Source organism: Athene noctua, chromosome 7 (genome assembly GCF_965140245.1).
Source record: "Athene noctua chromosome 7, bAthNoc1.hap1.1, whole genome shotgun sequence".
Classification (NCBI taxonomy): domain Eukaryota; kingdom Metazoa; phylum Chordata; class Aves; order Strigiformes; family Strigidae; genus Athene; species Athene noctua.
Window position 1 is genome coordinate 12638326 of NC_134043.1, and position 14758 is coordinate 12653083.

Sequence of the window (14758 nt, forward strand, 5' to 3'; positions counted from 1 at the left end):
AGGTCAGGATTCACATTCCTGCTTTGCCATGACCTTGAGGCCCTTTGTATATTATTTACCATACTGCTGTCGCTACAAAATACTGTGATGTTGCTTTTCTAGCACCAATGACATTTTAACAATTGCTTAATGCCAGTTTGAAGACTTCATATGCTTAAGAACTTAGAGATTAAATGGTCCATTTTATTTTATAAAGAAAGAAATTCGAGACAGAGCCAGCTAAGTAACTGATCACAGAATCAAATGATGGGCTGTCAAAGATTAGACTCAAGGTGTCTTGATAGCTAATATCTTAACCAGCATAATAAAACAGAAGTGGTGTAAATGTTTTCTGATATTACAGTATATAGTCTGAATGCCATAGATTTAACACTGCTTACTATCTATGAGATAATGGACATATGCAAAGTATTTGGAATCCAAGGTATGTTAGGGGCTGAAGAGGTGCACTGAATTTAATATTCCCTGTTCAAGGATGATCTTTGCATAGAAATACTCATTTAGTGAGCTCACCTATACTGTCTTCAGAGGGGGAGTGTTTTTACTGCTGATATTGATTGTACAGAATTGCATTATATTTACATTGTTTCTCTGTGGCAGCTGGAGTTTGCTGTGTCACCAAAGGGAACCAAAGATAGGTGTCAGCTCAAGTGCCATTGATCATTTGCAGTGTGATGGTATATCGCATCTTAAAAAGGAAACAAGCCCCTTAATGTTAAATTATAGTCCTCGTAATGTCGGAAGAACTTTACTCATGAATTGAGGATATCTATTCATTACTGGTTCTTATCAGGTAAGGAATAATAATGTAGTGTACAATAACCAGATAATGAGTTCAATTTCCTGAAGGATCTTTTCCTTTTCATTTAATTCTGAAATTGCAGTCAATCTCCCTTCTCACTGAAAACATCATGTGTTTTATTATTAAATTTATTATCAGGTTTGTTTTCAATTAATAACAAGTTGATCCCTCAGTTAATGAGTTGTACCATTTTCTTTGGCCAGCCACTTTACCTTTCAGAATAACTAACAAAGGATTATGTCTTCATTTTAAAGTTCTTTTCCACTTATGTTGCATTGCTGTTTCTCAGAAAAGCGACCCTTACAAAGTGTGCACAATTAAGTTTCTCTATATGCTTTGGATCCATTTCTCTTTACAGTTTCATCAGTGCCATTTTAAAAACACAACTGCTCAATTACATTTAAAAGTACAGAAATGGGGAGGCAGTGAGTCAACTCATGTTGGCTATTCCAAAAAGGTCAGTAAGACTCATGTTTCTATTCTCCAGCCATCAGTTTCCCCAGCAAATGGCCACTTCAGTATTATTGATCTAGTAAGCTCCCAAACACGAATGGTAATTGTGTATACAGCACATCACTTGTCCATTTTCAGCTTATTCATGAAACAGTCTGCATATTTTGGTACCTACTCTCCTTGGAAAAATAACTATCGGAAAGTCATAGTTGCTCTTTAATGTCTTTAATTATGACATTTGTATACTAATGTAATGTTTTCATTACATAGTGACTTTCTAGAGGGAAAACCCTGACTTCTTGAAATTGCAGAGTAAGTAAATCACAAAAGGACAGGACACTGGGGAAGCTAGTGGAGAGAGTGAGGAACAAGTAAGATTAGGTTGAAATGACCTGCATGCAGAATTACTGCAACTTTTTGTTTAGAGAGTACAAAAGCACCGTTGTTTGGTGGAATATCCAGACTCAGTACAGTTTGCACAGCTATGAAGAGCTCACTCCTTTACCATTAAAGACAAAGACCTGAGCAATATATAACAGAAAGCATCCCAAACTTGATTAGATGCAACTTAGTTGATCTCTGTGCCTGACCCAGGATATACATGTGAAACTGTTAACTGTGCCAGAATTTACTACTCTGTTGCCTTCTCTGACAACTGATTAATTGCTGGCACACAGCCTCTATGCAACAGGTTGTCTTTTGGTTTAATACTTGAGTTTTTAGTTGTTTCTCTTTCCTGTTGCACTGCTTCTGTGGCTTCAGTTCCTTTTGCAAGCCATTCTCTCGAAGGAGAGCAGGGAGGAATTGTGCCAGACTCCTACAGCTGTGGTGGTAATGGATAGTCCCTTCTTTCAGAATTCTCTTAGCTCTGTCTCCCTTCTTGTTGGTTTTTGGCAGGATTTTGACATCAGAGATTGCTCTAATACCAGAAAACAGACTGCAAGAATGCTCACAGCAAAAAGCATGCCTAAAGTTTGAAAACCAGAAAATAACATGGCTTTTTTTTTTGTTTTATATGCAGTTCTGGATTTCAGGATGTCTTGTGGGACAAATGAATCAGATTTATTTTGGTGTGGGCTGGATCCAGCTCCAGTTTGGACAGACCTGCCAACTCTTTTGCGCTGGTCAGGCAGACCCGGGTGAGTCTGGGCTTGCTCGAAGCCAAAGCAAAGACACACGATTGGGGTCAGCAGTATGCATGGTTTCTTTGCACCTTTCTGCAAAAGGCCATGTATATCCTTCAGCTTTGCCTTCCTAAACTTCCTTGGAGTTGGAATGGATTTGGCATCATTCTCACATGTCTTTCCCTGACCAGAATGATTGGAAAAATTTTCACATTCCCATCAGTCCCTTATTAGATACATGAAAAAGGTCCAAAGTCCCTCCTTCTTAGTAACCCAAAATCTCATTTAGGCTGCTTGGTTTTCTTTTATGTGTTTGTCAGAGTGACATCTAATTTGACCGGCAATGATGGAGTAATAAAATTCCTTCTGCTCATCTCAAAGACATCTATAATGTGCTCCACCTATAGTTTGGCTAGTACCCAGTGCATAGCTATCTTTATTTGTTTTGCCTTCCCCAAATGTTTTTTCTTCCCAAAAGGCTATTTATTACTCCTGTTTCCAGCGAAGAATCAATCTGGTTAAATATAGCCCGCTGAAATAGGAAAAACTTTTAACTCAAGATGTTTAGAGGGAGGGGGCAGCAAGTTTTTCATGTTTAAAATAAAAAATTAGTACCGATGCTTCTTTGTTATAACTAGGTTCCAATAACGGGGGTTGCTACTCATGCTTGTAAACTGCAAACCTAGGAAGGTCATGGAAAAACTTTTGCCTGTATGACTGGTGCAGTCTTCCCCTTCTGGTTGGTGATTTCAGGATCTTCATTTCTTCTTATTTCCTGCATTGACAGTGAAGGACAGAGCACAGGCATCGAGGTGAGGAGCACTGCCTGTGATGGAAAGTGTGGTGCCATTTTTCTCAGCAGCTCTTGAGTGCCAGCGGGGTCAGACACTCTCAGCGGGGCATTCCCAGGAGCACACTGCTAACGCAGACAGGGCTGCAACCGCAAATGCTGAGAGTTTGTGCTGGGGATATGCGTCTTCCAGCTGAGTCCCCCAGGCAGTTCTAACCTCCATAACAGTCATCTGAGAGCAAACATGGGAAAATCAAGTAAAGGCAGGGTTCTGCAGTTTATATCTTTGCAATGAGCCTTGCTGTCGTCATGCAGTGGCTCTGTGGATGGCAGTCTGCACGTTGCCACCAGTGTCTCCAAGAGCCATCTGGTCTGCTTCTTTGTCAGTTTTCACTCTGTCACCAGTTTCAATTGGTATGGCCTTGCAAAGTGAACTTCTCAATTACGGGATGTGGGTTTGGGTTACCTTTTTTGCTACTTTGGATGAGGGACAGGAAGCTTTCTGCCTTTTGCTGTAAAAAAAGTGAAAAGGCTCACGGTTTTCTGGGCTTTTGATTTTGTAGGGGGTTTGTGTGTATTTTCTCCTATTTTGTGTTATTCTCTCTAAGGTATTGCTTTGCTTATCACAGCATTTTTGTACATACGTGAGACACCCTCTTGAGCAAGTGGGAGCCAGTGTGACTGATCTAAAGATGGAACACTGTCATGGTGCATGACAGAGTCCTGATTCCCAAGGGAGAGCTGTGCCAGCTGACGTGTCACAGAAGTGCTAGGGCTCATTTGAAACAATAGGTGATTTTCAATACTAAATGGATCTTCTCTGAAATGACCATATAAGTTTAGGAAAGAGAGTGTGTCTTTTTACTGTAGGTTTTTTTTTTTTTCCATGACTGTAGGAGAAGGAAATATTTTAACCTCTGGTCTGTCTGATGTCCTGCTGTTCTGGAGAACATGTTTTGCATCGCTAAGGCTAAGACCTTAGCCTGTCACATAGACATCCCTGGAGAGCAAGGCTGATGTGCTGTTGAGACCTGAGTTAGTCTGAAAGTAGCTTGCAGCCACTGCTGGACCAGTCACTGGGCTGTCACTCAGCACAATGATCTGTGTGGGCCACTTTACCCTCCTTAGGTGGGCTTTGCTGCCCTTGCTCACGTTTGTGCTGCTTTACCTAGACATGCTGCCTGACCACAGTCACTGTGCCACTGCTATGAACTTATCCTCAGCTTGTTTTGGTTTGTCCTTTAGTTGTTACTGCTATTAAATTCAGGAGGAAAAGGGCATTATGAGATGTTCTCACTTCATGTTTCTGGAAGCTGAAATCCTTCTTGTGCATAGAGGGGGTAGAAGAGAGATCACATAGAGGACCTCCTTGTCATCCCATCCCCAAGTGGCTATACCTAGGAAAGAGAGACTGGGTGTATCTCGATGCCATGTCTATTCCAGGAACTTCTAGATGAATTTAATACTATGTTTATGCCACTGAAGCTGGGAAATAACTTCTGGGCTTACAGTGCTCTCAAGGAACTGGCTTTTAAACAGGTGTCCAAGTGCGAAAATTGACTCATCTACCAAAACGCTCAAGAGATGCTCCCAACCTGGTAATACTCAAAAGACATCTGAACGTGATCTTGGGTAATCAGGGTGGCCCTGCTTGAGCAGGAGGATTGGACAAGGTGACCTCCAGAGGTCCCTTCCAACCTCAACCATTCTGTAATTCTGTGAAATCCTAGTTTGGTGCTAAGGGCTCAACCCAGCCCTTCAACTGAGAGTTTTGTCATCTTCATCCCCATCCATCCTCCTTCTTCCTTCTTCCTTGTTCATAGCATGACTTAATGACACACAATACCAATAGCAGCACTGTAAAATAACAGTAGCACCCTGATACACTGTCCTCACCAGTTAGCATAGTGAATTCACTGACAGCAGCAGACTGTCTACAACAAATGACTTACTCTTCTTACACCTTTGCTCATGATTCTTGGTTTTAGTGGACAGTGATTATTTTATTATGGTACATTAACTTTGTCTTCTCTTGTAGGTAGCATTTGTTGCAGTAAAATACCATGGCTTTGATTCATATTCAGTCAGATGCACTTTGCTGTTTTTATAAGTCATTAAGGCTCACCGAGTCTGGGGTTTTGTTCTGTTTCCCATGCAGTGCCTGTGGTGTTCGGTTTCCAGTAACACATGGTGTTTATATTCATGACTGGCATTACCGTTGTGATGGTGATAGGGTTTGTGTTTCTTGCCTTGCTTGATTTATGTTGTGGCTGGCGTGCATGGCACGCACATGTCTCAAAATAGAACACGACTGTTTTTTTGTTTTTACATTAGAAGCACTGATGATTTAATTTAGTGTTTTGAATAATCCTGCATTTGCAGGGAAACCTGGCTGTGTCGTGTCCCTCCTTTGATAATTCTGTTAGCTTCAGACAGTTAAGGCTGCACTTCAAAATCATTTTCTGTAGGTGTGTGTGGTTTTCAAATGTCTCATGTGGGTTTCCTGCTTCCCACCTTGTCCTTAGCTCTTCCTACTCCTTACATCGTTCTTTGCTTCCTGCCAATTCTCTCCCCTTCTCACACTCTTGCTAACAACCTTCTCCTTTGCTATCCAGAAGATTCAGTGATGCCTCTGCCTCAGGGTATATTAGCAGTGCAGTGACAGCAAGGATCACCTGAGTTCCAGGAGCTAGTTTTAAATGACCTGCAGTGGTAGGACCGAAGGTGCAGTGGGATGGACCTGAGCACAGACTGTGAAAGCAGCCCAGGCGGGGCAGGCTCACACTGCTGATCTCTGGAGTATTGCACTGAGGCTTCTACTGGTACCTGAGCCACCTGTCCATGTGTATCTTAACTATCCTGTGAATGCATTACAGACCAAAAAATGGGGAAGCTGAGCTCAGCACTTTGGGAATTTCCTCCGCTTGGCTCTGCTTCTTAGCTGCTCATCTCTCCATTTCACCTCACTCTACCTTTGCAGCTATGTGAAGCACTCTGCAAAAAACATCTAGGTGTCCTGCTCGTGGAGGTCTCACAGTCTACAGTGGCGGTGGTGGTTTTGGTAAGGGCCAAGCTCTGGCAGGGGCTGACATCCCAGTGGCAGCTATTGCTGTGTGCCCAGCCTGCCCTGTGCTGTCAGCCCTGGGCTCTTTGAATCAGGAAGAGCTAGTAGCATGGGGATGCTCCAGCCAGTGTATCTGCCTTTCCTGCTCCCCTGCCCGGGGCTTGGGCAAGAGCAGGCAGGTATCAGGCAGGTCCCCAAGCAGAGGCGAGGATGGCAGGATCAGGAAGCTACTCAAGCTCCTTTTCATCTTTCTTCCCTGTCAGCATCATGAGCTACATAGGGCAACAGGCACAAAACTGAGCTTGCCTTGTGCAGCTATGAAATCTTGATCCAGTCCTTGCTGGAAATAGGAGCTGAAATAGGAGCTTAGGAAAGTATTCACCTCTACCCTGTAACACAATTTGTGGTACTTTTCAACCAAAATTAAACAGAAATAATTTTTAAAAACCTTATAAAATGAATGATAACTCCCCTTTTCTTGTCTGTCTTTCCCAGAAATAGACCAGTTTTTTGTCTTTTCTGAGGTCATACCCTGGTTAGTGCTGGACAAAAACCAATCAGATGGTAAATCTGAAGGCAGTGACGGAGTGGAAAATATATCAAGAGCTCTGAAGCCATTACAACGTTTTAATTACATGCTAAACTAGTTTTTCCACAGAGCAGTAGCCTTTCAGATGAAGGGACTGGGACCCAGGGCTGATAATAGTTGCTGATGCCCGGGTTACAGATTGTGTGGTCAATCCCTTCCAGTCAGCTTCAGTTTATTTCTAAACTACTGCCTTACTTATCTCTTGATATTTTATGCTATAATAATTATTTAATTTGACCTTTTGTTGACCACTGTCATTTACCCTGCATTTTGGCACAAAGAAGGCCTATTACTGGCATTGTACTCCCACCAGCAAGGAAATGCCTTGCCCTCTGAAGACTGACAAATAGTTGGCTTGAGTTGTGCCCTTCATCACAATCATCCATCACCATCATCCTTTAATAAACTCTCTTCATTGCTAAGGGTAGGCTGACATGAAAGACAAGTATGGAGTGAGGACTGAAGGGTAGTGGAGAAGCTGTGTGTTTAAATTCTAGCCTCTTAGTCTGGTTAAGATGCACTGACAGGACTGGGAGATGCTCCTGCAAGCTCACTGCATGCATGTTGTGTGTGTGAGGAGATACAGTGGGCTTCATTTTCAAAGACAAGCTCTAACCAGACACAGGATGAGGATCATGTGCTGATCCCTGATGGCCATTGTAAGAGAAATCCACTTTTTTCCTAGTTGCTTCTGGGCTGTTGGGTATTTTACAGGGAGAAGGTTGAATTTAAGGGTTACTGGGGCTAATAACAAAAGGAACAGAAGTGGCACGGCACAGCACCACGTACACAATTCCCCATTTCTCCTATGCGAGTCATTAGCAGTGTTGGGAGTAATAAGCCTGGTTGTTGTCTCTGCTGCTGGAGCTGCAATGCTAGCAGGAGTGTGTGGAGGGAACAGGTTAGACAGGAGAAGTAAATGTGATTTAGTGGCTTTCAGAGCTCTCTGTTAAGAGCAGAAGACAAGAGGCTTCAGGCTGGGTTCCTGTTTGCAAGGGCTGTTTTCTATAACGGTCATGTGCTGTTCTTTCTCCAGTCTCCTGCCACAAATGTGTCTTTCCCCTCTCTGTCTTCAGTTCCCAGATCACTGCTCTGTCCTCTGCCATCTCTCATGTGGTCCTTTCCATACCCTGCTTAGCCAGCAATACAGACATCTCTAAGTTTTCAGTTGATTGCAAAAGTTGATTTCAGAACCTTGTGGTTTTCCATTCCCTGCAGCCTGTGTGTCCCAGGCTGTGCCCAGTGTCTTCTGATAGCTCAGTGGTGTAGCTATTTGGTTGCAGAGCAGGTCACACCACTCTCTCAAGTCTGTAACGGAATATGCACAGGTGCTTCAAGAAGTTCATATATTATTTGGTTACCTGACATGAAAGAGGGGTGAGGGCGTGGGACGTGCAGGTTGATACCTTCATGTTAATCACAAAGTGCACAAAAATAGAGTTATTTAAAGGACTTAACATGTAACCAGTTCTGAGTAGGTTTTCTTATATAGAGGAAAAGGCATGTACCAGGTGGTTCTTCCCTTTATTGCCAAGCATCATGTTCATGTTCAAGAGCGAGAAGAGACTCGAAGCATCTAAAAAAATACTTGCAATTCATTCCTTTTCTTTAGATAAAACTACACTTCTTTTTCCTTGACTTCCCTTTCAAAAATTATCAAACTGGCTTTGTTGAAATTGTTTCATGCATCCCTCTTTCCTCAAACAAAACACTCATTCCGAGAAGCATCTCATGTAGTAAATGTTAGCTTCCTAACAGGGGCATCAATGTTATCTTCCCAATATTGCTACCGGCTTGTGTGCAGAATGCGTTTCTGATTCCCATCATACAACCTTTCCAGGTTTTATTCTCATAATAAACCCTTCTGTAGTGCTTGTAATTGTAGTTTTCTAGAACTCAGCCGGAGAGCTGCTTGTGGAGCTGCAACCATGCTGTTCTTGGAAGTGCAAGACAAGGATCAAGATGAAGGAGATAGCTGCTGAATTTGAACGAAGAGCAATTTGCTGGTCACCCATAGAAGGTTACAAGTTTGAGAAAATGTTGTAATCAAGTATTTCAATCTGTGCATAGGATAGCTCCATAGTTTTCTGTGATTACTTCATTTGCCTCATTGAAAATATTGCTGTGATTTAACTTCTAGGAATAACTGATCCATTTATCTGGCATGATAGTAACGGGAAATGGAGGGAGGAACCTTCAGTCATTTATCCATGTTTAGTAAGACACTATGCTAGTTTCCTGAATGAGGCACGAGGAGAAAGCTCAAGGCATCCCTGTGTATTATTCTGATATATCCATCTCTATCTGAATGTGAGAGCAGCGATTGCTCCTTATTCCTTCTGTTGTAACACATGGCTGTTACAACATGCACATAAGCAAGGAGTGTGAACATGTCCACAAATGAGGATCTGCAACTTGGCCCATGCTGGAAGAGGAACATGCTTGCAGCAAGACATGTTTTGTTACTGCCACAAGAACTGAAAACATTTCTGATTTCTATGGTTACATATTAACACATACTTAAGTTGCTTAGCCAAAGTTTTCAGTTGATTTCAAGTGTATTTCTTTGAGAAGCTTACTTTTGTTTGTAAATACATGAAATCTTGATGATTTTTTTGTGTATTTTCTCAAGTGTTTAAAAAATGGCAAAGTATATTTTGATTTAGACATCTCTGCATTCCTGTCTTGCTTTTTCCTTGTACATTTTCATTTCAGTCTGACTACCAAAGAAATATTGAACGCAATATGTTTGGTTGATGATTTATTGGAGTTGAAATGTAGAAGAAAAATATGAAAAGCATGCCAAAATTGAAATGTGTTTCAGGATTTTTGCAAAAAATGCTTGTGAAAATATTTTTGTTGTCTTTGCTTTCTGTCTGAAGACATTGCAGGGAATTCCAACTGAAAACATAGCCTCTGCAATTCGCCTAAAACATGTTGGAGTTTTATTTTACAAAGAAGAAACAATTCCAAAGAGCTTGTTATTTACACTTTTAATTTATCTTCCTATTCAAGTACAGTTTGATGCAATAATAAAAGAAGACATCAACCACTTGATAAATGTTCCAGTATACAAGTATAGCTTATGAATTTTATATTTATATAAATGTGTGTGCGTATATACATTTTATCTTAGATCTGTAGAGATGAAGTCTGTTGCTTGTTTTACTCAATAGTTTTAAATTTAGCGTAATGGCTGTGTTTTGATTGCAAATCAATATTTTCAATGTTGTAACCTTTTCCAGTTTAAAAAAAAAAAATCTTTGCAGTACAACATTAGAATTGATTAAATGAAATCGAAGAATCATTATTAATACTTGTGATTCAAATAGCTGTGCCTTCAAAACAGTCCACGCTGCTTTCAGGGGGCTTTCCCAGTCCATCCTGGATGGATAGGATCGATTCAGTATCCCTGTTGCAATAGCAGAGGTTTGCCTCAGTTAGCAAGGGCTGTACTTATCGTTCAGGAGAAGATTGGGTGATGCCTGCTTGTGGCCATACTGAGAGGAGCTACTGAGCTCTGTAGTTGTATATTTTTACAGCCTTTTCAGGCCTAAGCCAGCTGGAAGGTGTAGTACAAATGGAAGGTTTCATTTCTGTAGTTCTTTAGAAGCTGAGGAAAAAAAGGAAAAGCAATGAGTGAGCAGCATGCGCAGCAGGGAGATGAGTAGAGTAGAGTAAATCAGTGTAGATTTCCTTCTCCAGAGAATGAAGAATATAAAAGCCGATGGTAAGTCTTCACCAGAACATGTGAGTGTGTTAGGGCAGCCCCACTGCACCCAAGCCTTCGCCCCGGCAGCATGCCGTGCAGTCGTGCCTGGCTTTGTGCATTTATAATGTCACAGGAGTGTGTCTGCAGGGCGCAGGGTACAGGGCAGGGTGCTGCCAGCCATGGGGCTGGGCTGTGTTCACGGGAGCAGACCACCAAAGTGGGGGTGAAAGCTGTGGTAGGCAGATTAAGGTTATTCACTAGAGAGGGACTTTATTTTGTGGCTGCACTTTAACAGTGGGGGAAGTGGGCAGAGGAGTGTGGTTTTTCTGCAGCAGGGTTAAGGCACAGGCGATGTTATTGAGCTGAGAGGTTGAGGAATGTGGACAAAATGGGTAAGTGTTGATTTTATAGCTGAGCTAATCTGGTCATGTGTAGGAGTGCCTTGTTGTTACTGATGGCTGATAGCATTATCATGCTACCACCAGCTCCCAGCGTACTGTAAATTTTATGGACATGGGGCAGAGGTGCAGAGATGAAAAGCTTGTGGGGTTTTTTCTCCCTTTCTAATCTCTGGAGGGGATGAGGCCTTGCCCCTCAGGACTTTACATATGATAGAGGTTGTATCATAAGGTGGCATTAGGGGTGCTCATCTCCTTGCTGCTATAGAGCTGGGACACCCCTACATGCCTCCCCATCCCTGGACTTCTACCCCAGTACTTACACAAATATCAGCAACAAATTCTGTGACACTTTCATTATTTTTTTTCTCTTTTTTTCTCAAGCATCCTCTTTGCAGACATAGAGGGTTTCACAAGTCTGGCCTCCCAGTGCACTGCTCAGGAGCTGGTCATGACGCTGAACGAGCTCTTTGCCAGATTTGATAAACTAGCAGCTGTAAGTTTTCTATTATAATTCTGATATTTTCTTTTTCCTGTTGCAAGAATGACATACTGTGCTGGTTCACTGGATTTCTGTAACTATTCAGTGCCCTAAAAGGCAAGCTATTGCAAGCATGAATATAAGCTGAATATTTCTCTGTCCTTTTTTTTTTTTTTTAGGAGAACCACTGTTTACGTATCAAGATCCTGGGTGATTGCTATTACTGTGTGTCTGGGTTGCCAGAAGCAAGAGCTGACCATGCACACTGCTGTGTTGAAATGGGAATGGATATGATAGAGGCCATCTCGTAAGTACCATATTCCTCATGCAGAATTTCAGAACAAATAGGAAGTAGATTCTCTTTCCTGGTAGGTCTTCCTTACATTAGTAGCAAGGTAGCCAAACCAGGGAAATGATGCCAGCAAAGAGGGAGACCAGCTGGAACAAGAAAACAAAATGCAGTAAAAATTTGGCAATAGGAAGACAGACACTTGAGTCCATTACAGTCATGTGAGTATCAGAGCTTAGAGAAAGGCAAGGGTTACTGTAATTACTGGAAGTCTCATTCCCAAAGGACCATTCCAGTGAATTACGGAAATGTGAAATCAGAGGATTAATAGTAACTATTAAATTTCAGTCACTTTTCACTTATCTGTCTTTAAACCAGCTTTTGCTCACCTTACAATTCCTCTGCTAAGGTCTGTCTTGTCTAGTTTAACTAATCCTTCTCCATGTGTCCCTATGCCAAAAAAGGTCAGATACAAGACTTTCTTACTTTAGTTAATTATTGAAGAAAACCATAAAGTTGGTCTGGCACAGACTGGAACAGTTCCATGGTGCTTTTTCTTTTATTTCCACTTACTTTACCATCTTTATTTTCTTCTTTTAAAATCTGTTCTGAAATTTTGCCTGCTCCTGTGGTCAGACTAGCAATCCTGTGTTTGTCCAGACCGTTCCTGTCTTTAGAGAGTAACAAATATGAGACCCATATCTAGTTATATTACTTGGAGGATTGCATGCAGTGTCAAATATTGTTTGCATCAGACATGAGATTTCACAGGCCAGTTCTTTCAGAATTCAGGGAGGGAAGATTTATTTGGTCATCTTGAGTGTATGCAATTTTAGGCACGAAGTTCAGTCAATTCTGGATAGTAACTGATCTGACCTTAGTATCTACACCATCCCTGCTGCACAAGAACTCTGCTTCTTTATCCCTTCTCTTGTATTTTTTTATTTTGTGAAAGCATCTTCTAAAGTATCAGTGGTACGAACAGAGAAGCAGAAGATTTCTATACAGTTCTCCTCTCATTCATTTAAGTAAATTGCTTTGCTGGAGTTTCCACTTCATCTTGATAAAAACCAGCGCTACCTATTTGCTGAGCTTGATACTACATCCTTACCAGTTGAATTTCTGTAAGGACATGAATACACCCCCACACTTTTCAGCCTCATTTTCATAACACAGATACATAGTTTGAAAAGCAATATTTTCCCTCAGGAGACCCCATTCAAAGAGCAGTACACAGCAGCATTCCCTTACTTTACACTGTCAGGACTTCCTACCTTTGCTTTCCTGGTTTTAAATTCTGTTCCTTTGCACCAGTCTCCTTGGGATTTGTATGCAAAATGCAAAATAAAAGGAGTTGCAAGTAACTAGTTTTCAGTAGTCCTTGAAAGGATTCTGTTTCTTCCATGTGAAGTACAATTAAGTGGTGGGTGACAAAGTGTCTTGTCAACCAGGAGAAGCAACAGTTCTTAGCCACCAGCCCTACAAAGAGGATCCTGTGTACATTGCCCAGAAAAGTCTCACTTTCTGCAGTAGTTGGCCTCACAGAATCCAGAGGCATTGACATGTTACTGTGTAATCCCCCACAAGGCTGAGTAACACCAGGATGTCTAGACTTCATTGATTAACTGCAACCCACCTTACCTTGAAATAAACATGGAGCTGAAGTGCCCTCAAAGTGCACTCAATGTTTGTTTACAAATAGCTCTTCAACAGCCTTTAAAACTTGTTTCCCACTTGATGTATGATGAATGCATTTAACAATCTTATCTCTTAATAAGTCTGGAAGGTGACTGTTCTCACTACCCCTGCTTCCCCCCCCACCTCCTCCTTCCCTGAGGATCAAGATAAGAGGTTTCACAATTAAGGTAACCAGCAGCTACTGAACATTTGATTGCAGGTAACAAATAGCTACTGAACATTTGATTGCAGGCTTCGCCAACACTGGGCCCTGCCCGGAGGCTGATTTCATCTGTGCACAATAACAGCAGGGAGTGTTACCCCAGATCAGAAAGATAGAATTATATTCACTGTACTGCTGGTATAAATGAACTGAAAAAATCCAAAGTAAGGTAACAAAAGATATTTCTTTTTTTCTATAAAGGATAACCAAACTCATTTGTTTGCTGCAAACTCTGGAGAAAGTCATCTTCTCTCACTCTACTGGGAGAAGTTTCTTGGTCTTGTGTCAGAAGCAAGGCTTGGCAGGGGGTGCAGCAGGGTTTGTAACACTCGTGCAGCATGTTCTTCCTCCTTCCCCAATTCTGTAGCCATGTTGCAGCTACTCTTGTCCTTGTAAGAGTTGTGGCTGCAGCTGCATTTTCATTACCCCAGTTCCTGTAGCTTTCCAAGTACTGTGGTTGAAGCTCTTTCAGTTCCTAAGCCTGTGGCACCTCACACATATACAGGTTCCGTTCCCTGCTAGAGAACCTCTGCTGCTTGTTAATAAAAATAATGAATGCCTCTTCAGGGAGTAGACAGTGAAAGGTAAGATAGGGGTTGTAAGGAAAAAGGAACTGTAAGAGCGTAGGAGCTGTTTCAACAAGAAGTCATCTTGAGCAGTCTTTTAAGGGGCATATTACACTGTGATGAGTGAACTAGGGTCTGGAACTGGTCTATCTTTGATCATTCATTTTCATTAATAACTAAAGCATAAATATTAGATCTGTGTTGATGCTAGGAAGTTGGGAGGGCTTACCTGTCCAGAGGTAAGAAAGGACTAGACGAACCTGAAAACCAAAGAGGTTGAAATCTGATAGGTGTAAGGTACAATTTAATTCTCCATGGAACTAACAACTCAAAGCAAAGGACTGTGCTATATGATGTAGGTGAATTTGCCTGTGAAACGTGGACATTCAGGGAATGATGTGATCATCGATAACAAGAAGCAGAGTTCTTCTGATGGCCTCATCAAGACTTTCCCCTACCCACATTCCTAAATATATTTTTCCATGTGAACAGCTCTTGATGTTAACTTTTGCCCTAAAAGGGCAAAACCCACAAAGTATTCCAGTAGTCATTTTGGAAGTAAGCAGAGCATCCAAAACCTCATTAAAATC

The 14758-nt window shown here is 41.6% G+C and overlaps 1 protein-coding gene across 2 annotated transcripts in view; it reads left to right on the forward strand.

Moving 5' to 3' along the window:
* The window catches only part of ADCY5 (adenylate cyclase 5), a 223278-nt gene that overhangs the window by 151216 nt on the left and 57304 nt on the right, over positions 1–14758 (forward strand). For both annotated transcript variants that reach the window (XM_074911429.1, XM_074911428.1), the window contains exons 4-5: positions 11317–11428; positions 11593–11720. In XM_074911429.1, the coding sequence (XP_074767530.1) occupies positions 11317–11428; positions 11593–11720 (240 nt within the window). The remainder of the gene's footprint in view (positions 1–11316; positions 11429–11592; positions 11721–14758) is intronic.